Source organism: Silene latifolia, chromosome 8, assembly GCF_048544455.1.
Source record: "Silene latifolia isolate original U9 population chromosome 8, ASM4854445v1, whole genome shotgun sequence".
Lineage (NCBI taxonomy): Eukaryota > Viridiplantae > Streptophyta > Magnoliopsida > Caryophyllales > Caryophyllaceae > Silene > Silene latifolia.
This window is the reverse complement of record NC_133533.1, coordinates 8,972,785-8,996,290: the sequence shown is the minus strand read 5'-3', so window position 1 is coordinate 8,996,290 and position 23,506 is coordinate 8,972,785. Positions and strand designations below refer to the sequence as shown.

The following is a 23,506-nucleotide window of genomic DNA, read 5'->3' as shown; positions in this document are numbered from 1 at the left end:
TATATCGCCTTATCATCCCTAATCATAACAAATATTGATATGGAAATGCCTCCGATTTATATCTTTCATAATCTTTTCATAGCTTTCGACGAGCCAGCCTAGTTCAACAATAGAGGAATAGTCTCAGAAAGCCTAGTTCCTTGTTAGCATGACTTCTGATCATCTCAGAAGACAATTACTGTCTGTTAGTTGGTGTAAACTGATCTAAGATTCTGCCTGTTTCACGACACAGTCACTACTACGCTGGCTAGCTGCACGTCTGCACAAGACGGTATGATATATACTATGGAGTGTTTCTTACATACAAAGGAGGCCATTTGAAGCATACACAATAATAAGTAACAGACTGATGGTCTGATGCTAACAAAATGCAATCTACGGAGTAAAAAACATTGGTGTACGCCATTTACAGTTCTGATTAAATGTAGACAAAGAACTTATTTCTCTTTGTAATCAGAGGAAATCCAACAGAAGATGAGCAAAGTAGTTGAATCCTACTTTAGGCCTCAATGATCACATTTTCTTTCCGAGGAAGAGAACGAACAGATGCACGCAGTAATCTCTGAGCGGTTCTTGATGATTAATACCTGTCTCTGTAAGCTGTTCCATATACAATAAGAGCTGGTACTGTCTTTACCACTGTATCTATCGGAATTGCAAAATTAATGCCAGACGACATGCCACTGCCTGCACATGCCAAACGTGAATGGTAAGAAACTGTGAATTTAGTCGACCTAACCAAAGCATTGGAACAGGATGATGTTATGGAACCAAAGGACAAACAACTCGACGTTCAAGAACTCTAGTACAAAGTATTGGTAACTGTCCCCTTGTAGAGTGTGTGTTGGACAATTTTGACATCTATTAATAATTTGTCGCCTGGGAATGCAATGGGAAATTGTTCACAAACCGGGAAAAGTTAACGAACTTGGCATTGAAAATATTACACGAAAGATGTAAAAGAAAGACATATGAACTTAACAAGAGACATCTAAGAGATGGGCAGTAGATGACTATGGCTAACAAACACCAAGAGGAAGAAATCTCGAGAAATAAGAATTATAGATTTCAGCAATTTAAGTCCATATTGGCATATTGACAACCCATGACCTTATATCTTTTCTAACAGGCTAATGTATTAACTACCGTTTCCAGGTTCAACAATGATCAAATACGCCAAGATTCATACTAACCTTTGCGAGTAAATGTGGCCGTATTAACGCCAATAACATGACCGTATGCATCAGTTAATGGCCCTCCTGAGTTTCCTGAATTCAAACAGCTTTACTTTGAGAAACAATGAAACATCTTCCATAATGGAAGCCAAAAATACTGTTTCTAAGTACATCATTCCCATTTCACACATTCAGATATGTCGTTGACACAAAGCGTGCTTACTATCTTAGTAAAGTGAAACCAGAGCTCTGATTCAATTAGAAAAATTACCTGCATTGATAGCAGCATCGGTTTGTATGGCTCCTCGAATGGCCTGTCCGTTTGGTGATGGTATCTCCCTACCCAGACCACTCACTACCTAAGTTTGCAATGTTGTCTGTTCGTAAGAAGGAAAAACCGAATAATTGCCATTTTTCTGAAAAAAAAAACAAATCCACAAGAAACATACCCCAGTTGTTAGTGTGTTTTCATATCCATAAGGATTTCCTATGGCAAAGCAAGTCTGTCCCACGCGTAATTGTTGAGACGTTCCCAGAGCAGCAGGCTTTATCTCTATTCCTTCAATGTTAACCTGCACCACGGCAATCTCAAGTTACATCTATTTATCCTCAAATTTTTATTGTAAGGATAGGCCTTGGTTGGTACCTTAAGAACCGCGAGATCATACGATGGATCAAGACCAACAATTTTGCCCTCAGCAGAAATCTTATTTCCTTCATTATCAACCAGCATAACCTACATAACAGCAAGAATTGTGACTGATACGTACAAACTTGTGGACTACAGGTCTACAACGACAGTTAAACGTGTAAGTAATACTCGTGTGCAGCAAAACCTTACAGCACTGAAGTCCGCTGGTATCACTTGCCAGATTAGCTACAACATGGTAATTTGTAACCTATCAGACAAAAACATCGTTAGTGTAAGCACATGAATAGCTTTCAGATAGACGATACCATTTCTAATAAGGGTAAATAAGCGTACAATGTGACCAGTCTTGTCCCAGATGAAGCCAGAACCTGTCCCTTCGACTTTTGCATCACTGTCATCAGTCAGAAACGTAGTCCTTGAGTTGTCGGAGTTTGATAATTTTAGTAGTTTGATGAAAACCACAGACGGTGAGGTTTCCTGCAAATTGTTTTAGCCAAATAAACAGCGCAGCGAAATTTCAGAATATCAGTGCATTGATATTTAGAATCCTCAATGAGAATGTTCTGTAATCATTCCAGCAGAGATCTTATAACAACAGTCGGAAAATTTCAGAATATCAGTGCATTGGAATTTAAGATTCATGATTACATTGTTTTGAAATTATTTCAGCAGTGACTATATAACAATAGATCAGACAGAAAGGTGATAAATACTGGTTACGTCACTGAAATTCAATGTACCTGAAAAAGACGAATAACTCGGAACTCTTCATCTTCATCGAATTCTCTGGCTGCAGCAGAAGAGAAGAAAGGTAATGGAAAGTTATTGTTGGAGTTGAGAAGAACAGTGGAGAGTGAAGCAGTGAGAAAGATGGTATTCCTCCTTGAATAACGCAACGTATTCGAGAGCTGTGTGTCGGAATGTGGACGAGAATTCATGGCGATTTCATGGATAGTAGAGGAAGGTAGTCGATGACCACACCCCTGGATAGCCACCATTTTCCTCCTTTGCTTTCTTAGCTAAGCATAGGAGTGTTATCCTCTGCTTGACTCGGTTTCAGTTCAGTTCGGTTTAATTCATTTTATTTTCAATGTTCAAAGTTCGGTTTAATTTTAATGGTTTTGGTTCAAAAGATCAGGAAAGCGGGTCAATCGGGTCGGATTAATTTCGGATTGGGTTGGGCTAGATGATTTTGGGTTCGGATAATTTTCGGGTCAACTATTATCAAGGTATTTGGAGTTAATAATCAGTTTGCAACAATAAAAAAAATTGGGTCGGGTAATTTGGGTTCGGTTCTGGAATTCGGGTTCGGGTCGGGTAAATTTTCTCAGGTCTAGCCTAAGTTAATTTATGAGAATAACCAAAGCAATCATTCGTTCATCCCCTTATACTAAAAGAATAAGAAATCTCCAAATTTTCCCGCCTAAATGAATTTGGTTATAATTAGGCTTTATTCATTATATTATGGGTTTTTTTGTCAAAAACTACCTTATATTTAGGGGTATTTGTAAAAATACTACCTTACATTAATTTTTTTGTTTTTAACTACCTTTATTTTCTTTATTTTTGGTTAATAACTACTTGTGCCAAGATTCTCGACATATTTGGTCAATTTTACCGCATTAACTTATCTCACAAGAGTCTTTTCTTACTTTAATCTTGCGTAGGTCCGATTTCAGGAAGTCAAGATGTACTTACACTTAACTTTGGTGAATATTTGTACTTGTTTTTGACATATGTAAACATAACTTTTGCGTGTTTGAAGTTAAATTACAGTTTGGTCGTAGTTAGTAATTGTTGTCTGATGTTAACAAAGCCATGTGAGATACGTTAATGTCACTAAACTGATCAAATCTCGTCATATTTTCAGCACGGGTAGTTAATGACCAAAAATAAAGAAAACAAAGGTAGTTAAAAGCAACAAAAATAATATAAGGTAGTCTTTTTACAAATACCCCTAAATATAAGGTAGTTTTTGACAAAAAAACCCTTATATTATATCTAAACTGGATTATACTAAACGTTCCCTTTTCACCGATTAATATAAAACATTAATAATAATAAATTTTACAATTAAATATCAGGTTTTATAATTGTTGCTACTCCGTATTTTTTTTAATATTCCTATCTAAAAAACCGCGCGAATTATACTAGTTCTTATATGAAACCGTTTTACACAAGTGATAATATTTTACCTTCATACCCCCACTAAAATAACTTCCACCAACTGAATCTGCCAAACGGGTTAATGGGATAGGGTATGAATTGGGTCAATTCGTGTTTGGGTTATTCGGGATTTCAACCTGGTTTATTATATGAGGAGGCTGGCTTATTCGGGTCTAACATCACCTAAACCAACAAATCGAAACGAAATTGAGCTGAAATGAACTTAATCGCCCGCAGTTAACTTTAACTTAAAATGATTTAACATTGTGTCAACTCTGGTACAGTGTTTTACGAATTCAGCACGCATTAAACTTGCACCTTTTGCTAATCAAGGTTAGCTCAATCTTTTTTTTTGATTTATTGTCGTTTTTAACTTATTAATTACTCGTATAATTTAAAGTCGTTTTTAATTTAGTTTGGGGTTGACTCAATTAAACAGATGATCCAGTGATCCACCTTTTTTTTTTTTTTTTAATTTGATTTTTCGTGCAATAGTTATTGTGTAAGACCGTGTTACATGGTTAGACACGGTAAAGACACTCACTCGTTGATAGCGATAAATGAGTAGTGATAAATGAGTGTTTAACATTTCATAAGATAAAAGACGGTTTTATTCGATAATTTGTGTTATTCTTGTACTGTTTCTGGGTTGCATAAGTAATCAAAATGTTGTTTGTTCATGTTAATTAGCAAATCAATTGCAAAGATTATTGTATAAAAGTTTACTGTAATTTCATGTTTAGAATTGTGTTAAAATTTGTCAGATCATACTGTTTGTGAGAGGTGGAATTTAAGTAGATTGATTACGTCTAAGTTGTGATTTACCGTGTCGAATTGTCCTGTAAATGTTGTACCATAGGAATTTAGATGGAGCAGTTTGCCATCTTATATGGGGTAGGCAAAATAGTTGTGGCGGCCCCTTGAATTGATCATATATAAAATGTTATTCCCCACATATGAGTGTCGCACATTTTTTTTTTTTGGTTCAAATGAATGATGCCTTACGTCGCGGGTTGGGAAGAACCCAAAGTTCCCACACGTGAGGTTGTCGCATTGGTAAAGAGGAGAAAAATTACACTTTACTTTAGGCGAGGGCTACTCCCTCTATAGCCAATTGGTTTTAGAGTGGAACCCTCTTGGGCCTAAGTTGTGGACTCTTTCTCCTCCGTTTGGGTGCGGCCCAGGCCCGTTGTTGAATTTAACACAGGTGATAATCGTACATGTGAGTGTCGCACTTTGATATGATTGTAGTCCGGCATATTTGGTATGCTTATGTTTGCTACTGCCAAATCGAACAAAATCAGCCTAAAATCGTACAAAATCACTCTTTCTGCTTCATAGAGAATGTCTGAGACATATAGCCTAAAATCGTACAAAATCACTGTTTCCGCTTCATAGTTCTTACAAGTTACACCAGTCATGTGAGCCTCCTTTTCTGAATTTCCTAAGAGAACTGTAAGATTGACAAGGCTGAAGTACGGATTCCATTTCCTTAAATGACGTGTCAAACATGAGCATTCCCTAAAATGAAGAGTCGAAGTAACATAATGAATTAATGATCACACATATATTACTCTTCCAAAAACATCTTACTGATTCTGAACATAATCTTGTGTTTCAGTTAAACTAGACTGTACTCCGTATACTGTGGAGCATATTAGACTTTGTCAGATTAAGGAAGATGGAAATAACCAATGTTTCCGAGTATGAAAAGCTTGCTAAAGAGACACTGCCAAAGATGATTTATGACTATTATGCATCTGGAGCTGAAGATCAATGGACTCTAAAGGAGAACAGAAATGCCTTTTCAAGAATTTTGTACGTCTCTTTTCTTTTTCTGCTGATCTGATTATCTCTGATGTTTTCTGAACAGAAATTTAGTTTCGCTGTGCATTGAGCCTCTCTAATTTACTGACACAGTGACAGATATATCGTGACTATCAGATTATCATTTATCTTATGCACTGTCTGTCTCTTATGTTGGCCTATTTATTTCTTCTGTCTGTTATTGATCCTTCTACTGCTTTATAGGTTCCGACCTCGAGTTCTTATTGATGTAAGTGATATTGATATTTCAACAACGGTCTTGGGTTTTAAGATCTCCATGCCTATTATGATTGCTCCGTCAGCTATGCAAAAAATGGCTCACCCAGAAGGTACATCATTGTTTTTGTAGTTTTTTTTTTTTTTTTTTTTTTTTTTTTTTTCTCTTTTTAGCATGTGAGAAAAGTGATGCACCTTGTCAGGTAATACCCGTTGCTACCCTCTATAAGGGTGATTGGTAGCCGGTTTTTCTTTTTCTTCATCTTTTTGTTTCTTTGTTTTCCTCTCGAGTCTTGAGTGTTACCATACTTTCTTGCAGGAGAATGTGCAACAGCAAGGGCAGCATCAGCTGCTGGTACAATTATGGTGTGGACTCTCATTCATCTTCATCTACACTACTTCCTTAATTTCACACTTTATTTGTGAATCTTTGCTGAATGTCCTTTCATTTCGTAATTGTGGTTGATTGATTCAGACTCTTTCTACGTTGGCTACATCTAGTGTGGAAGAAGTTGCCTCTACAGGACACGGCATTCGCTTTTTCCAGCTTTATGTGAGTAAAAGCAAACAATTGTGTTTAAAGTTCCAGTTTTTTGTGCTTATTCTTTATTGTGAAATTATTATGTTTCACTCCCCTTTTTTTTTCACTTTTCCTTTTCTATATTTTCGCATTTTGAGGTGTGTATTCACCCATGGACGGTTCTAAAAGATGATTCATGTCAGCCGACCCCAAATCATTTTGGGATTAAGGCTCTGATGTTGTTGTTGTTCCCTTGTGCTGTCTAAAATATTCACGCTGCTTCTCAGATTAACAATTTTGAATTTTAGCTGGCTTTTCATTTAGTTGAAGGTAGTTAAAAGTATTGTATCCACCATCAGTTTACGGTGTAGCAAAGATTTGAAAATGTAAATCAAACCAATGCTGCTCATTGTTAGTAATATTGCATGTAGGCTGCTCTTATTATATATACTCTATCCTCCGTTTCACCGTATTCTTCCCACTTTTCAAAATATGTGAGGGAGATTTTGAAATATGGGAAGAACATGAAGATAGCCTGTGCGGCATGCTTTTGTGATCTGTTGCTTGCTCTACAGTCCTGTGCTTACGGACTTCTAGCCGGAAACTACATATAACTAATTACTGCAAGGTATAAGAGTATTATTAATTAACCAAGTTAATAGAGGAAAAACAGAAAAATGATCAATAAATGCATTCATAGGGTCCAGATACAGAATGACTACAAGACATAAAGTTATGTAATTCAAGCTAAGGACTAGTGCCATGACTGTCAAGATTATGTCCGAACTTTTCTTCCATTTCTTTTCAATCTCAGGCAGAGTTAAACTGTCATTGTTCAGGTTTTCAAAGACCGGAACTTGGTTTCACAGCTTGTTAAACGAGCTGAGAGAGCTGGTTTTAAAGCTATCGTTCTCACGGTTGATACACCCAGGCTAGGCAGAAGGGAGGCTGACATCAAGAACAGGTTTATTTTCACTATCATGTCTTTTCAGCGTAATGTTACGTGGTACACAAGTAATACTATACAAACCTTGCAGATTTGTTCTCCCACCACACTTGACTTTGAAGAACTTTGAGGGACTGGATCTTGGTAAAATGGTTCAGGTGAGCTGTGAAGGATTTTTTACAGAAAAAACGCTACTATAGAAATGCTTCCTTCGCCATAAAACCGTGTTTCTTTCTCTGAATTGAACTTGCAGACAGAGGACTCTGGACTGGCATCGTATGCTTCTTCACAGCTTGATCAGTCGTTGAACTGGAAGGTAAGGACTAAGGAGGGAGTCTATCATGCAACTGTTTTTTATTATTATTTGAAGCACATAACGTATGGTGACTATTTATATTGCGCTTTCTTTCAAGCAGATGAGAACAGACCTTAAATCACGTTGGGAGTAAGCCTTATTGTTTCTTTTTAATGTGCTAGCAATTTTATGATACATTTTTCGGTGCAATTTCATTCAGTCACCAGAAACAGCTTATTTGTGGTGTTCACATAGGGGTAATGCTGCGCACATCCAAACAGCTTATTTCATTCAGTCACGTTGGTATTTTCCCCCCCTCGATGTTTGATTAAAGTAGATATTCGTAAAGCTTTTGATTCTCTCTAGTGGGATTTTATTGAGAATATGATGAAGATCCTTTTGTTTCCTAAGATGTTAAAATTGGTTGGATTATGGTTGTGGCAAGCATTTTGTTCTCTGTCAAAGTTAATGGGTCAGTCAATGACTTATTTCATTCCCAGTAAAAGTGGACTAAGGCAAGTGTCGAAGTGTCGTGTCGTGTCGGACACCGACACGTGTCGAAGTGTCGTTTGGCACCCGTCATTTGGCACGTGTCGGCGTGTCTGAGTAACACAGCTCATGGCCATCTGTTATTTAACTGTAAGAATTCTAAAGTCATATGGCATAGTCTACTGCTATGGATGAGTGAGTATCCCTTGCAGGAGTAATCAACTATTTTCTGAAATGTGCTGAATTTCCAAGCATAACAGGAGGCGGCATTGGAAAACCTTTTGGTTTTGCTGTAGTCTAGGAGCAGCCACGTATGCCATTTGGGATGAGAGAAATCAAAGTCTATAGGGGGGAAGAAAGAACACCTCACAGGTGTTAAAGAATCTTCAAAGGATTATCAGTATTCGCTTGATGCTTTAAATAGGGTTTAGAGCTTAGTTGGAGTCTTTTGTTGTTTGGTGTGTTATCTCTTTTGTAAGAACTCCCAACTTTTATTCCTCGAAAGGATGAATAAAACGGAGGGTATACTTTTATTGCAAAAAAAAAAAAAAAAAAAAAAAAAAAACTCGACCCTGTTATTTGTGAGAACCCTTGGTACATTGGAATAGTGGTTGTATCAGCTGATGATTTATGTTAGCCGATCCCAAACCATTTGGGATTAAGGCTCTATTACTGTTGTTTAAACCATAAAATGTAGATGCATAAACACTGTTTATTTGGTTCCTTTGATAGGATCTGCAGTGGCTCAAAACCATCACCAAATTGCCTATTTTACTGAAAGGAGTGGTCACTGCCGAGGATGGTAAGTGCCACATAGCGTAACTCTAACTAATGAAGTGGCCTGTAATCTGTATATATGACATTTCCTATATCCATCTGCGCTTATCTACAGCACAATTAGCGGTCCAAGCAGGTGTTGCAGGAATCATTGTGTCCAACCACGGAGCTCGACAACTTGATTATGTCCCTGCAACTATAATGGCTCTGGAAGAGGTAATTCAGTTATCATGAAATAATTTCAGTTCCACTATCTCCTATTTATATACTCCACAAGAGTCAGATTTGGACTGCGGGTTATGCCTGTAGCTTCATTTAAAAGACGTGACAGTGTGACGCTATGAAATGCATTCTTTAATGTAATTTACAGGTTGTGGAATCAGTCGAAGGGAGAATACCTGTTTTCTTGGATGGTGGTGTACGCCGTGGGACAGATATTTTCAAAGCATTAGCTCTAGGAGCATCCGCAGTATTTGTAAGTAAATTTCACTCCGATAAACACATTGTAGTCAGTTGTTGGCCAATTTCCGCATCTATAACTTTTTTTTGATGGGGTTTCTCTTGATTTCTAGATTGGGAGACCAGTTCTATTTGCATTGGCTGTTGACGGAGAGAATGGTGTGAGGAAGATGCTACAAATGCTCCGTGATGAGTTTGAGCTCGCCATGACATTGAGTGGTTGTCAATCAGTTGGGATGATTACTCGTTCACATGTTATGACTGCATCAGATCCTCCTCGGGTTGTCTCCAAGTTATAAGACCGCCTTACAGCATAGAACGATCATTTGATTGGTTAAGCACTCATTTATTACTATCAAGAAATGAGGTAATATTACGTTCTTACACAATAAATCGAAGACATAATCATATGGCTGTCTCTTTACTGAATTACATGTACTACAATAGCTACATACAACTTTAAATCATGCTTTTGTCGGCGAATCAATCGTCTCCTTATTCCCATTCCTGTCCCAGAACTTAAGGTGCAAAGTCCTCTTTTCCAACATCTTCTCAATGTCTTCCATAGGCAGGCCTTTCGTTTCTGGCACGTAAATAATGACAAAGAAAAGGGCAAAAACCGCGATAATCCCAAATATCATGAAAGTATAAGCAGTCCCAATAGCTTGAGCCACGGACAGGAACGATTGAGCCACAATCAAATTCGATATCCAGTTTGAAGTAGCGGCTATACCTCCACACACCCCTCGGTATCTTAGAGGGTAGATTTCCGAGTTTATGACCCAAGGAACTGTTCCCATACCGGGAGAGAAGAAGATGATGTAAAGAGCTAAACCGATTAAGGCTAACCATCCATTTTTACTTGGGCATCCCCTTGTGTACCATTGTCTCCCTCCCTCGGCTTTGCATATGTTTCCGACTGTTGTGTTCGCTACTAGGCATGCCCCAGGCAATAACTGCAAAGTTGATTAAGAAAAAAAAGTGGAGTACTTGCTTATTTTGTGAATTAACGTAAAGAAATGACTTAGACACCAAAATAAGGAAAACGCGAATAGATTTTTTGGTGCAGACCGTCTGGATTAGAACCAAGTAGGACCACTAAGGCAGTAAAGCTCTCACGAGTTTTAATATTACTGCATTCTCAGGACTTTGAACACGAGACTTCTGGTTAAGTTAGAATAACCTTTTACAGGCAACAACTGCAACGTTGATTAAGAAAAGTATTTTATCTTCAGAATTGATATTACTTGCTTATTCTGTGAATTAACGTAAAGATATGACTTAGACACCAAAAAAAAAGAAAACGTAAATATATTTTTTGCTGTAGACCATCCGGTTTAGTCCGGATTAGAACCGGCTAGGACCACTAGGGCGGTAAAGCTCTCCCTCATGAGTTTTAACACTGTTGCATTCCCAGGGCTCGAACACGAGACCTCTAGTTAAGCTAGAACAGCCTCTTGCCAGTTGATCTAAGTGCTCGTGGGTAGGAAAACGTAAATTAATGATAGGGACGGAGGAAGTACCTTATTAGTAGGTGATGAGCAGAACCCACAGGATTCTTTCTTCAAGCACTTGGTACAATCCCAAGCAGCCCTAGCACCAGCATCAACAAAATCAGTGCAGGTAGCACCACCAAACCGGTTAGTCTCGGTGAGACTAATGGGAGGAGTATGAGTAGTAGCCTCATGGAAAACAACAGTCAAAACTGCAAGAGACATAATAACACCAGAGATGCTAAAAATCAACAGCTTTTTCCTTCCTGTTCTGTCAGTAAAGTAAATACTGGCAATAGATCCTATGGCATTAAGCCCGGCAGTCACGAGCGACAGTAGAAGAGCGGTTTGGTTTGATGCGTAGCCTGCTAGTTGGAAGATTGTCGGACTGTAATACATGACCGTGTTAATGCCAAGGAATTGTTGGAAAACTTGAAGTCCAACACCCGCGATGAGTCCTCTTCTGACTGTTTTTGTTTTCAGCAGCTCTACACATTGAACTTTTGTTTCATCCTTTTCAGTTAGTTCTTTGTCGATTGATTCTTTCAACGATGCAATCTCGTCTTCAGCTTCCTCGCTTGGATAGATCTTCCTTATGATGGTCTTGGCTTCCTCTTCCTTGCCCTGTTACATGTGAACTCGTGATAAGGAATATGGTATAAGGCCCTGTTCTTTTGGACTTAAAATCACTTAATTTAAGTTCACTTCAGATCCTATAAGTTCAGTTCAGTTCAGATCCTGTAAGTTCATTTCAGTTCAGATCCTATAATTTCAGTTCAGTTCAGATCCTATAAGTTCAGTTCAGTTCAGATCCTATAAGTTCAGTTCAGTTCAGATCAGATTAGTTTCAGTCCAAAAGAACAGCGTCTAAGGAATATATCGTAGAGAATAATATAGGGTTCTGTGTGTACAAGTTACCTTTCGATACAACCAACGAGGTGACTCCGGAAGAAGTAACATTAATACAAACTGTAAGATTGCAGGAACTCCTGCAATGCCAAGCATCCATCTCCAAGTACCGGGCACCTAAAAAATCCGACACATTAATCTGACTGTTAACTGCATTCACAAATTTCGATGATTATGTTTAGTTGTTCAAGTATACCTTTGTAAAAGCCAGGTTAATAAGGTAAGACAGGAACTGTCCACCAGTGATCAGGAAACCGTTGGTACTAACAAGTGCACCGCGAATATTTGTTGGTGATGTTTCAGAAATGTACAGTGGACATGTCATAGAAGCCATTCCAACGCCAAGGCCGACAAATACTCGCCCCACAATAAGAGCACCAGGGTTAGGAGCTGTACACATGATAACTGAACCAGCAAAGAACAGAAAATCAGCTAATAAGATTGTGAATTTTCGGCCAAATCGATCACTTAACCAGCCTCCTGCTGCTGCACCTACAATTGCTCCTGCAAGTGCCATGCTCACAATACTTTCCTGCAATTGTGTCCATTTGTTTACATGTTAGTACCGAATGCATGTTCGATGATCGTCTCTCATTGATCATTTTGTCGATGCATTCTCGTGTAAAGCTAATGATCGGTCGGGTTAAAATCTAGGTTGATTTAACGCGTGGGTAGGCTAATGTCGGTTTGGGTACCGTCATTTTCAGGTCGGTTGTTCGAGTCACTTTGGATCAGCTTGGGTCAAGCTAAAAAAAAAAAAAAAAAAAAAAAAAATTATTTTATCCGAAATCAGTCATTTGGGTCATTTTAGGTCGGATTGTTTCAAAATCAATGCATCATGAAATATGAGTCAACTTCAAATTATATTTCTCGAATTCTCGGTTAAGATTAGGTTAATTCAAAATTAGGGATCTTTTATTTCCAGCATCATTTCAGCTAAAGGTGATTAAATGCGGGTTTGGGCTGGACATGGGTCAGGCTCCCTAGAAATTTTTGGCCCACAGACAAGAGGCTTAGTGGATTTAGGACGGGTTAATGGGGCGGTACTGTCATTTTCTTAAAATGTCTTGTTCATAGCCGCTTATTTTGTGAGTTAGATGGACCAGGCTCAATGGACGGGACGACCTATGAACAACTTTATTTTCAGCTTATTTCAGTTCAATTGTATTCACTTCAACTCAACTTTATTCAGTTCAGTCCAACTTAGGGTCAACTTAAACTCTATATTATTTTAGATTCAGTAATTTTAGTTCAATACAACTTCATTAAATCCAACTCAATTGAATTTAATTTCACTCGGTTCCATTTCAGTCAAAAAAGAACACGGCTCGTGTTTTTTTCAATGTATGTATCAAATGATTACGGGTTGAAATATCTAATTGTTGCCCTGTTCTTTTGGCCTTAATTTCAACTATATTCAATTCAGTTTTATTCAACTCATCTCTTCACAAATTAACTCATCTCTTCAGTTCAATTTAATTCAGTTCAGTTCAGATCCATTAAGTTCAATTAAGTTTATTTCATCTCTTTTTAACCGTAAAAAAACACAAGATAATGATAGTAACTTGTACCTAAACCGGCATGGGCTACATGAACTCAAAGTATCCACCGAATAAATTGATAAGTCGAGCGTTCCCTAACTTAAAGGACCATGACACACGGCCATAAGCATTCCCAAACATTTTGGGGTTGATTAAATTAAAGTGACCAAAAGTAGAGATTGGGCCATAGTCACTATCTAAAAGGTGTTGGCCCAAATAATTGACATAACATTTTATATGAGTCCAAATAGAACCAAACAAATGAACAAAGGGTACATCCCTTAAAAGTAAGGCCACGTTTCACTTAACTATAGTTGTAAAGAGGGAACAATTAAAGCTAAATCCCACTACAGATTCTCACTTGATTGCTACGTCTATTCTTAGTACGAGTGAGTATTCAATCACACAATCCACTTTGATCGAATCCTAAAGTCGATCGAGAGTATTCCCTAATAAAACAAGTTTTTAGTGTTAAGTGAACTATAAAGGCCAGTATAATATTAAAAATGGGGGCATTTGTATCTGGGACGTATTGTCCACTATACCATATTATTAATAATCAGACTAAAATATATCTGACTTAACAATTGGAACAATTCCCCTTAAGGAAAGACAACTTAATTCCTTTCTATGTTTGGTTTTCATTTACAATTATAAATCAAATGATTCGAATCTTAAATCACTTAATTATTTAAGAGATGAGAGCTTTTAACTCCAAGCTATTTTGATTAAGTTTTTTCGTATTGAATCTACCTACCTTATTTATTGATTAAAGATGTTGAGCTTACTATAAACTTTTCTTTGTGTATAGATTGGCTAGTTGGTCGTAAGTACTAGTCGATTAAGATAGTGGTTTGTGATCAAATACGTTAATAGTACTTTCTCTGTTTAAGTCATTTTAAAACTTTTTCGTCAAGAATTTTCATATGTTTTGAAAATTGTGGTAAATTGGGTTGAAAATGAATACTAAAACTACAGTTAGAGTAGAGTAATGACACATTTTAATTTTACGTTTTAGTAAGGGTTAAACTAAACTATGTTTGTCACCTTTTAGTTTTACGTTTTAGTAAGGGTTAAACTGAACTATATCTGTCACCAACACCTTTTGTGATGATGCTTACTCTTTTCCTTATTGCTATCTTCTTCTTCATTAATCAAGGAATATCATTTACCAATTTTGTTAGTGATGATTAACACTGAATTCTTTTTCGATTTTATGCGTTGATATTTTGTGAATTAATTTATATGAACTTTTGAAATCATGATCTTTTACACTGCAATTGTTTAAACTAAACTGAACTGGGCTTAATAATCTGAACTGAACTTAATTTAATAGATCAAATATCATAATCGTTCTATAAAACTATAAGGGATTCAAAAAGGTTTCCAGAACCGAAATTTCATATAATTAGGGTACGTGTAATTCAAAATATGTAACAAGCATATATACACAATAAAAATTAATGCTTGGAAATGCGAGTTTCTTTTATAAATTACTTTTATTTATTAGTAGTAGACTATTTATTTATTTATTTATTCATTCTATTATTTCTATACTGTAGGTATATCAAAGATTCAAAGATAAGCCCTCGTCACTAAAAAAAAGTCTACTAGACTTTTATTAATAATACGTGTATATTTCGTATTAATTATAAGAAAACGCAAAATTAAAAATGATATAATAATGTTGGACATACCTGTAAAACGGTCTCCCTATCGACGGATTTGAAATCATCTCTGATGTATAAAAGGGCCCCAGAAATCACTCCTGCATGTATTCATCCATGCCACGATTTACATACGTCAAAATAAATCACTATCTTCGACATTACGTTTCCAATTTTTCCATTTATTATCTTGTCGATAAAATTTAATGAATCATATAGCTACAGATATATTATCGATTGCTGATCGATTGGTCTCTTTTAAAACGGTTATATATGTACTCGGTATTATATATAGTTATATAGGTAAATGAGACAAGAGTTTGACATTCTTTAGACATTACATTTTTATTTTTCTTGTCTCGTCTATCTATTAACCTGTTTTACTGTTTAAGATAAATTGTCCATTTTAAGCAAGAATTTGTGACACTGAGTATATTTTAAGGTAACTAGAAATTTCCAGTTGACAAATTGTCATACAGAGCATGCAATCTTATTAGTCTAGTCTTGTGATTACGTTTACGTAGTCTAAGATAAATTGTCATGCACCAGTAGCACCACTCATTGTGTAAGTAGTGGTAGAGTGTTATTTGAGGAAAAAAAATTCGAAATTTTTAGTTTAAATATTTTTTGACGAGTTTATCTTAAATGATTATGGTTCACCTTTTTGAATTTTGCGTCTCCTACAAATGTAAAGTCTGACTCTACCACTGCGTGTAAGAGTATAATATATTATTTTATTCCGAGTTTACGTATGATATTTTAAAATAGCCATCGAGTCAGCCTATTAATAATAACAATCATAAATGTCTCTTAAAAAAAAGATATTAAAAAAAAGAGTGTTAATTAGTGACATGTTATGATATTGTAGGTGATACAAGTGAATTGCAACATAGCTTTAGATAACGAAATGTTTTTAATTTATGTCCATATATTTGTTGCAAAATAAGCAAGAATTCCAAATAGCTAGCCAACTTAATAACATTTAGCCATTTACATAGAAAAATTTGATCAAAAAATTAAAGAGATTTCATAGTAATGTTTTTATTTGTGTTGCTTACTAAGTAAAATACTTCTTCTACCTTATAATTTCTTTTTGACACGTTAGAAAAACCTTTTTCATTTTTATTCTTACTATGATAAAGATTAACAAAATAAGAAATTATATGCTTTAAGAATACGGTTTTTTCTATATTTAGGGCATACATTAGAAAAAACGTAAGAAATAAACCCTGTATTATGAAAAAACAGCTTGCATATATGTAAAGAGCCAAGTGACCAACCTATACATACATACTTAAATCGAGTGAAGAACGCAAACAAATAACTGAGACTGAGAGCGGGCGAGGTTTACTAACCCGTATCATAGCCAAAGAGAAGACCACCAATCCCGGCGGAAAAGGCTAAACGAAGAACGTAAGGATTTTGCCATGCTAGAGCAATACACTGCCTGAAAGCTGATGCATCAACTTTCTCAATTCCACCTTCCATAATATTATTATTATTAATTTCTTTATTTATTTAATTTCCTAATTAATTCTTTCATAAAAAAAGGGTATTTGGAATTAAAGGAAATAAAGGGATTTTAATTTGAATGACTAAAAATATACTAAGAAAGTGAATGTGAGTGGAGAGTATAAATAAGCCTAGCTAACATGTGAGAGTTTCTATCAAAATTGTCGTCTACTTCTTTGTGGCAACTATTTCTTTTGAATAATAATCTTGAAAAATGCCACGTGATTCTCAAGAGTCAAGAATCAAGATCATTCAAGAGGGTTATTTTGACCTAATACGTATTATTCTCATGGTTAGTTAACTTGATGAACTTCTTAACCAAGTTACGGGTTACAATAGCTGAACCCAGTGACGGAGTTAAAGATTATTTAAACTCAATAAGGATGAATGGATAATTTATAAGGGAAATTCGGAAAAATCCAAAATTTTAGACACTCTCTAACGGGGTGAGTGGTCTTGTTAGTCTTTTCCTAACTCTACTACTAAGCTGAGGGTTTACGTAGCAAATTACAAATTCATATTTCAAACAGACTAATCCTGTTTGAAATTAAAAGAGGTAAAATATGATCATTTTACGATAAAATGTAAATATTTCCTCATAGAATGTGGCCATTAGTTGTTGTTTTTTTTTGTTTTTTTTTTTTTTTAACAACTTTAGTTACACGGAGTAACATTTTATCATTAAGTTACTTTCAATTAAAAAATCTTGACACTTTTTGATTTAAAGATAAGACCGTCTCAAGAAAAACTTATTCAGTAAGCATCATTTATAAAGAAACTCAACTCAACTAACGTCCAACGTTAATAATAGCTACAAAAATGTTTGTGACTTCTTCCGTCAATTGTACATACAATTGGTAATAAGATCACATTTTACGTATGATTGTACCAAAAAAAAAACATTTTACATAAGTAAATCACTTGATTACATTTTTTTTTAAAATAAGTAAATGGGACGAAGGAAATACGTGATAGATGAACCATCTCAACCAAAACCTTAAGGTGATGGTTGAGGCCCAACTATTATAAATATTCCTATTACGCTCCCTCACTCAAATGCCCGTTGGGTTTGAAGAGTGGTTAGTTGTGCACCGCTCCCCCTGCACGTGTCTTTGGGTTTCCACTTCGAGTTTTTGAGGGGTTTTGAGGTTGCCAGGATTTGAACCCGTGACCTTCGGTCACACTGGCTCTGATACCATGATAGATGAACCATCTCAACCAAAACCTTAAGGTGATGATTGAGGCCCAACTATTATAAATATTCCTATTAATACGGAAAATATACCTAACAAGTAACGGGTCAATTGAAATCGGATTTGATTTAGGTCAAATTTTAGGTTTGCTATACTTTTGTGGTATTTATATTTGATTCGATTTGGTTGCATCAAACTCCAGAAATAACGATACGATCTAATAAAGTTAAGTGATTAAACATAAATCTTCAAATGTTCACGAGGAGAAGTTGGCAATTGGCAAATGAGATATTGATGAGATAACTTCGAAGACAATTCAAAAGTTCAAAACCTTTAATTAAGAAATTTACGGTTTTACGGAGTATAATTTTGGGTTATCACAGTTAATTATTACTTACAGAATACTACATAGCTACAATAGATCGAATAAAGACCGTATCCAACCATTGATCGAATCAAGACCAACAAAATAAATCAAATGGACCGTAGATTGGCATCTAAAGTTTTCGATCCTGGACCAAACCAAAACCAAAATTTTCAGACTAGTCACGATTGCATGACTGACCCTTTTTAAACGCTCATTGTATTGTGCTTATGGGTGTTAATGTCTTAATGAGACTGAGATAGCTCGCAAGCAACTCGAGATCGGCTCAGTCAAAGCTCGTCTCGGGTTTGGGCTCGGCTTGAAAGCTTAACGAGTCAAGCCGAGCAAAGGCAGGCTGGCTGGCTCGACTCGGAAAGCTCGCGAGCGGCTCGAACTTGTGTGATTACATAAGATATTGGTCATATTTTATAAAATATTTTATCATGATTATATCTTTGTATCACATGTGTCAAATGTCTCGCTTATTTGCCAAACCTTTTTACATATAACTTTCGAACCTGATTATTGAAAATATCGGAAAAAAAAATAGAAAAATAAATCATTTTATATAGGCTCGATTTGGGCGCGGGTTTGGCTCGAGCTCGCAAGCTTTATAACGAGCGCATTTTTTTCAGGCTCGGATAAGCTCGAACTCGAGTTTTTGTTCTTGAACACAAGCCGAGCAAGGCCAAGCTCGAGCTCGGCTCATTAACACCCCTAATTGTGCTATTGTATATGGTCAAATGATGTCATCATTTTGCTTCATCTAGTATACTTGACCCATTTTAAATCAGACAGATATTACCATTTTAAACCAGAATTTGTTTTGTATTAAATATGTGTCATTAGTTTCTTCACCGTTTGAACTTTTAACCGTTAAGATCTCTAAATTATAATTATTCTCTCAAAATTAAATACACTTTTTTCTTCACCACTTCTTTTTTTTTAAGCCAAAGGGTGAAGTACACGGCTTGTGAAGAATATGAATATATAGATAGCAAAAGCATTGAAGAATCATTTTTTGAAAATAAATAAATTTATCATTATCATCACATCACGGATCTAACTATATGTATCAAAACGGAATCCGTCTAAGATCTAATAATTATAAGCCGAAACACGAAAATAAATGTCATTGGCAAGAGCTTATTCCACAGAATCTCCTAGTAAAGACATGCCATTGGTAACGCCGTAACGGGGTATCTGACTCCGATTGAGTTTATTACTCTTATAAAATCCGATAAACACCTCATGGAATATTATGTCTATTTTGCCACGTTAAAGTTTCCAAATTTTACCAAAAAAAAATTTAATAAAAGAATTGACAATTTTATTTTATTTTATTTTCTAGGCATCTTTTAAGTAAAGATTCAATCAAGCATGTGAAGTTTCAATCAAAATTGTCGTATACTTAATTGTGGTAACGATTTGTAAATTAATTGGTCCCCTATTCTGGTATCATCTTTAGTACAAAGCGTCTCATTATAAACGGAGATATTCGTCTATAGTTATAGACGGGCCGAATATCTACCCACTTTAAGCAAAACGAGCCAAATGTCACCACCTTACCGCCAAATGTCACCAGTATCATTTCCATGTGATAAACGACATGTTGTAGCTTAGAAATGGCACTGGTGACATTTGGCGTTAAGACCCGTTTTGCTTAAAGTGGGTGGATATTTGGTCCGTCTATAGTTATAGACGGATATGCGCCGTCTATAATGAGTAATTCTCACAAACTCAGGGGAACAATAAACTAGGTGAACTTAAGGTATAAAACCCGTATCGTTGTATCGTTGATGAGTGAGAAATGTAAACGTAAAAGACCAACTCAAATCAGCAAGTCTTGCTTGTAACGGTCAGAAATTTAAAAAAATTATTCAAACCGGTTATGAGTACGGTAATAAGTTGTGATTGTCTCAAATAAGAATTTGTGAACTCGAATAGGCAAATCATCTAGGTTTGGTTGAACCGCCCAGTAGAAACTCGACTGAATCAATTTCATTCAAGTCGGCTTGTAGATTAGTTAGTACTCCGTAATATTTAGGAGGAATTCCGATTTCAGAAGCAGATCGGAACTTGATCAATTTGTTTTGCAACCCGGCCACTTTTGGCTAAATTAGGTGCAAAAAGCAATTGTTTCACTGCAATTACTGCAAAATGAAACCAATAATAATTTCTTCAAACCATCAAAATCCGAAGGACATGAAACTTATTCGGAACCCAAGAGAGGTTAGTCTCTTCTGGACAACATGGAGTTATGTAGCAAAAAAGCGGTGAGACAATTGACATCTTTCGCGATTACCTATGTATCCTGCAGTGACAGCAACGACAATTGTTCATCAACTGAGCAATCGACATGACAAGTTGTCCGGCAAGTTGAAGGGATGAGAATCAGACCCAAGCCTCGTTGTTCCATTGGTGAAGGTGATGACCGTCTAACACTTCTGAACTCTATAGCATCTTGTAAAATTATGTTTCCTTGCTTATCCATGCAGTGGAAGTTCCCCATGAAAAAACGTCCGTCGTTCACACCTATTAGCATTCGCCGAAAAAGCAAATTCTTGACTGTAGCCACATGACGTGAGTCGTTTGAATTTGACTGACATTGTTCAGCAAAACCCTCGTGAGACAAAGGTCTTCCCGGTTCTTCCTCTATTTCCATATTTGGTCACTGAGCAATTATGCAGTACAAGATCAAACCCGCGGAGATAACTTAAATTACGCAAGCATGTCTTCAGACCAATTCCGAAACTGCATCATAAAGGGAAAAGAAAATAGTTATTCCATGGCAGGAAGCAAGAGATTAATCAAATATCACTATATGTGAAATGTTCGACTATAAGATTCCGCATACATATGTGGCCATGCAACCAAGTCAATGAGAATCGGTGAGTCATTTTACAAAAAGCAGAAATGATCTCCGCTAATTAAAAAAACAAGGAAATAGTATCAGAACTAGCACAAATGTCCAGTTCTAGCTAAGTCGCCAAAACTGAATCTGTCTCCAGACTCTCCACGTCGGTTTCAGACATACCACCATATCAATTGAATACAAGAAGATTCAGGAATCAAGACTATTCTACATCCAAACCATTTTACTAAATAGATTATCTAATGAGATAAAAATAGATTCTACGAGGAATATAAATGAATGCTGTCAGGCAGCAGCTCTCTCGCAAGTTTCAATGAAAAGACAGACTGTTTGAATTCCAAAAATAGGATTGGCTGCTTTATCTGATGTCCCGATACCTGCCTTAAGTGGGACTGTGGGAGCCTTCAGCCCTAATGTTATCCCTAAAAGCTTCTATTATGTTAAGATTCTCAAATGAAAACCTACCGATGGACGGAACTAAACATCTGTATTCATCTCCAGATGGACCAACATTCACAACAAGAGTAACTTGTGCAAGGAGTAAATCTGCCGTTTTATCTAACAAAAACACAGAGCATAGCAACTAAACTACTGAGCTTTTATAAACCCCCTAGACTTAACATCAGCATCTTCAAACCTTAAATGAACATCAAATACCCACCTTAGGCAAAGGGTGTGGATATTCATTTACGGAGTCACATTTCTAACTAGTTGCGGAACTACTGAGGTAGTGCTCGTAAAGTGTCTTAGGAAATATTTGTATCTTCTAAGACCAAACTGAGAACAAAACTTCACACTGCAACAGTTTCTCTCTAATTCTTGTACACGCAATGATAACTTGTTATTGCTGGTCAAGTATAGTGGAAGACAAACGCTAAAAAGCTCTAATCTCCGCTACTTCGACTGATTGTTCACATTGGACCTCAATGATATATTCTCCTTAAACACGTTTTATTATCACCTTTCCCTTACGGTACTTGTAAGCTATCTGTCCACCCTTCCTCACATAAAACCGACAGGATATGACAATTCGAACCCACGTAAAAAGAAGCAGACTTGTTTGGTTTTGTATTCCTTCTTCTGAATTCAGTGTCAAGAAATGAGCTAAGCCCTCAGCAAAACAAACAACTTCAATTATAATCTTAAACTTTCCTAACATTTCTTAAATCCCATGATTAATCAAGCAAATAAACAATAGAAACCCACAGTTAAATCACATATTCTTATGTAAGACGGTCTTACAAAAAGTATTGTAAAATGGATCATTTTGATAACTACTCCCTCCTTCCCGCTCAATTGTTGTCCTTTGTTTTTGGCACAAAGACTTAGGAGAGAGGAGGGGGCCAATTATAAGATGACAAGTGGATCAAATTGCTCATCAAAGCAATCATAAAATAGAAAGGACAACAATTGACTCACACACCCAGAATGGAAAAGGATAACAAATGACCGGGACGGAGGGAGTACCTTTTTAGATAGACTATATGATCAAAGAATCAACAACCCATCACTAAACCAAAACCTAAACCTAAACCTAAACGAAGATTAAATCATGCCCAAAAAAAAAAAAAAAACCCTAACCCTAAAAAATCACTCATACTTCTCAATTTATATCCAAATTTCTCAATTCTAAGTCAATTTGCTAAATATAACGCCGATTGATGATAGCAATGATAAATTATCACTAATTTAACATAAGAATTAGAATTCAATCGAAAATATGGAGTATGAAAAACTGGATAATTTGTAATTGACTAATACAGTAGATAAACAAGTGCAATATTTACATAAATTGAGATTGAGAAGAGAGAATTAAACAACTTACATTAAGTTTCTGTACCTGAAGAGAACGAGCTCCTTGAAGGCACAATTTAATGGCGGATTTATACAGTCATTCGGTCACGCCTTATCATCCATATGTCACTCCTATAGTCCTATTAGAGGGAGTCGATAGACGTATTTGGATCGGGTTAAGGTGGTCGGGTTAAACCTTTTCGGTTGATCCGAGGGATGGTTTAAATTTGATTATTTATCATCGGGTGATCCGAGTGATGGTTTAAATTTGATTATTATCATCGGGTTATCGATAAATATTGAAAAATTATGGTTTTAGTGTTTATGGTTCGGGAGCCTGAGTAGATTGGCGAATAGTGAATTAGTCGACGATTAATCAAGTAGATCAGCGATTGGGCCCGTCGTATATAAGTCGGTGGATTAGTGATTAAACCAGATTCGATTGACAACTCTTGGCCTACGAGATGTGTGAATCTTCAAAACGATGTCACTCGAAAAAGGGTCATGGACTCATGAGTTTGGAGTCGGAAGGTATCCGTCCCCGAGCTTCTAATCACCGGATTTGGCATGACAAGAAAATGAGCCAAAAGAGCATGGTTAATGACTTAATTTATCAGGGTTGCATCTCTATAAAGT

At 36.2% G+C, this 23,506-nt stretch overlaps 4 protein-coding genes across 6 annotated transcripts; 1 reads left to right on the top strand and 3 right to left on the bottom strand.

The window, feature by feature from the left end:
- Positions 1–250: 250 nt before the first annotated feature.
- Positions 251–2,926, bottom strand: LOC141596307 (protease Do-like 5, chloroplastic). The gene is made up of 8 exons (XM_074416419.1): positions 2,568–2,926; positions 2,161–2,304; positions 2,012–2,074; positions 1,822–1,911; positions 1,625–1,747; positions 1,447–1,534; positions 1,194–1,268; positions 251–687 (listed from the first exon to the last, which is right to left on the bottom strand). Exons 1-8 carry the CDS (start codon positions 2,823–2,825, stop codon positions 581–583), a joined length of 948 nt encoding a protein of 315 aa, XP_074272520.1. The 5' UTR covers positions 2,826–2,926; the 3' UTR covers positions 251–580.
- Positions 2,927–4,171: 1,245 nt separating this feature from the next.
- On the top strand, positions 4,172–10,025 carry LOC141596297 (glycolate oxidase 1-like). Of its 2 annotated transcripts, none has more exons than XM_074416409.1 (12): positions 4,172–4,326; positions 5,615–5,811; positions 6,025–6,149; positions 6,356–6,402; positions 6,512–6,589; positions 7,396–7,520; positions 7,594–7,660; positions 7,756–7,818; positions 9,019–9,088; positions 9,179–9,279; positions 9,434–9,538; positions 9,636–10,025. In XM_074416409.1, the coding sequence occupies exons 2-12, from the start codon at positions 5,675–5,677 to the stop codon at positions 9,819–9,821; spliced, it is 1,104 nt and encodes a 367-aa protein (XP_074272510.1). In that variant the 5' UTR covers positions 4,172–4,326; positions 5,615–5,674; the 3' UTR covers positions 9,822–10,025. The 2 variants fall into 2 exon arrangements, with proteins under 2 accessions (XP_074272510.1, XP_074272511.1); XM_074416410.1 differs by lacking the exon at positions 4,172–4,326 and adding an exon at positions 5,343–5,414.
- Positions 9,848–16,710, bottom strand: LOC141596296 (putative inositol transporter 2). Its single transcript, XM_074416408.1, has 6 exons — positions 16,488–16,710; positions 15,163–15,233; positions 12,121–12,456; positions 11,934–12,041; positions 11,046–11,639; positions 9,848–10,478 (listed from the first exon to the last, which is right to left on the bottom strand). The coding sequence occupies exons 1-6, from the start codon at positions 16,618–16,620 to the stop codon at positions 9,987–9,989; spliced, it is 1,734 nt and encodes a 577-aa protein (XP_074272509.1). The 5' UTR covers positions 16,621–16,710; the 3' UTR covers positions 9,848–9,986.
- A 3,599-nt stretch (positions 16,711–20,309) lies between these two features.
- LOC141596295 (uncharacterized) lies at positions 20,310–23,040 on the bottom strand. Of its 2 annotated transcripts, none has more exons than XM_074416407.1 (2): positions 22,917–23,040; positions 20,310–20,955 (listed from the first exon to the last, which is right to left on the bottom strand). In XM_074416407.1, the coding sequence occupies exon 2, from the start codon at positions 20,864–20,866 to the stop codon at positions 20,507–20,509; it is 360 nt and encodes a 119-aa protein (XP_074272508.1). In that variant the 5' UTR covers positions 20,867–20,955; positions 22,917–23,040; the 3' UTR covers positions 20,310–20,506. The 2 variants fall into 2 exon arrangements, with proteins under 2 accessions (XP_074272508.1, XP_074272507.1); XM_074416406.1 differs by having other exon boundaries at positions 22,902–23,037.
- Positions 23,041–23,506: the final 466 nt, after the last annotated feature.

Excerpts from the sequence above, each read along its gene's own strand:
- LOC141596307 (XM_074416419.1), bottom strand. The coding sequence starts at position 2,825 with ATGGTGGCTATCCAGGGGTGTGGTCATCGACTACCTTCCTCTACTATC. Across the intron at positions 1,535-1,624 it reads AAAACACACTAACAACTGGG|GTAGTGAGTGGTCTGGGTAG; the intron begins GTATGTTTCTTG and ends TTGCAAACTTAG. Across the intron at positions 1,269-1,446 it reads CGATGCTGCTATCAATGCAG|GAAACTCAGGAGGGCCATTA; the intron begins GTAATTTTTCTA and ends GTTTGAATTCAG.
- LOC141596297 (XM_074416409.1), top strand. The coding sequence starts at position 5,675 with ATGGAAATAACCAATGTTTCCGAGTATGAAAAGCTTGCTAAAGAGACA. Across the intron at positions 7,521-7,593 it reads GAGGCTGACATCAAGAACAG|ATTTGTTCTCCCACCACACT; the intron begins GTTTATTTTCAC and ends CAAACCTTGCAG. Across the intron at positions 9,089-9,178 it reads AGTGGTCACTGCCGAGGATG|CACAATTAGCGGTCCAAGCA; the intron begins GTAAGTGCCACA and ends GCTTATCTACAG.
- LOC141596296 (XM_074416408.1), bottom strand. The coding sequence starts at position 16,620 with ATGGAAGGTGGAATTGAGAAAGTTGATGCATCAGCTTTCAGGCAGTGT. Across the intron at positions 12,042-12,120 it reads TTAACCTGGCTTTTACAAAG|GTGCCCGGTACTTGGAGATG; the intron begins GTATACTTGAAC and ends CGGATTTTTTAG. Across the intron at positions 11,640-11,933 it reads CTCGTTGGTTGTATCGAAAG|GGCAAGGAAGAGGAAGCCAA; the intron begins GTAACTTGTACA and ends CACATGTAACAG.
- LOC141596295 (XM_074416407.1), bottom strand. The coding sequence starts at position 20,866 with ATGGAAATAGAGGAAGAACCGGGAAGACCTTTGTCTCACGAGGGTTTT.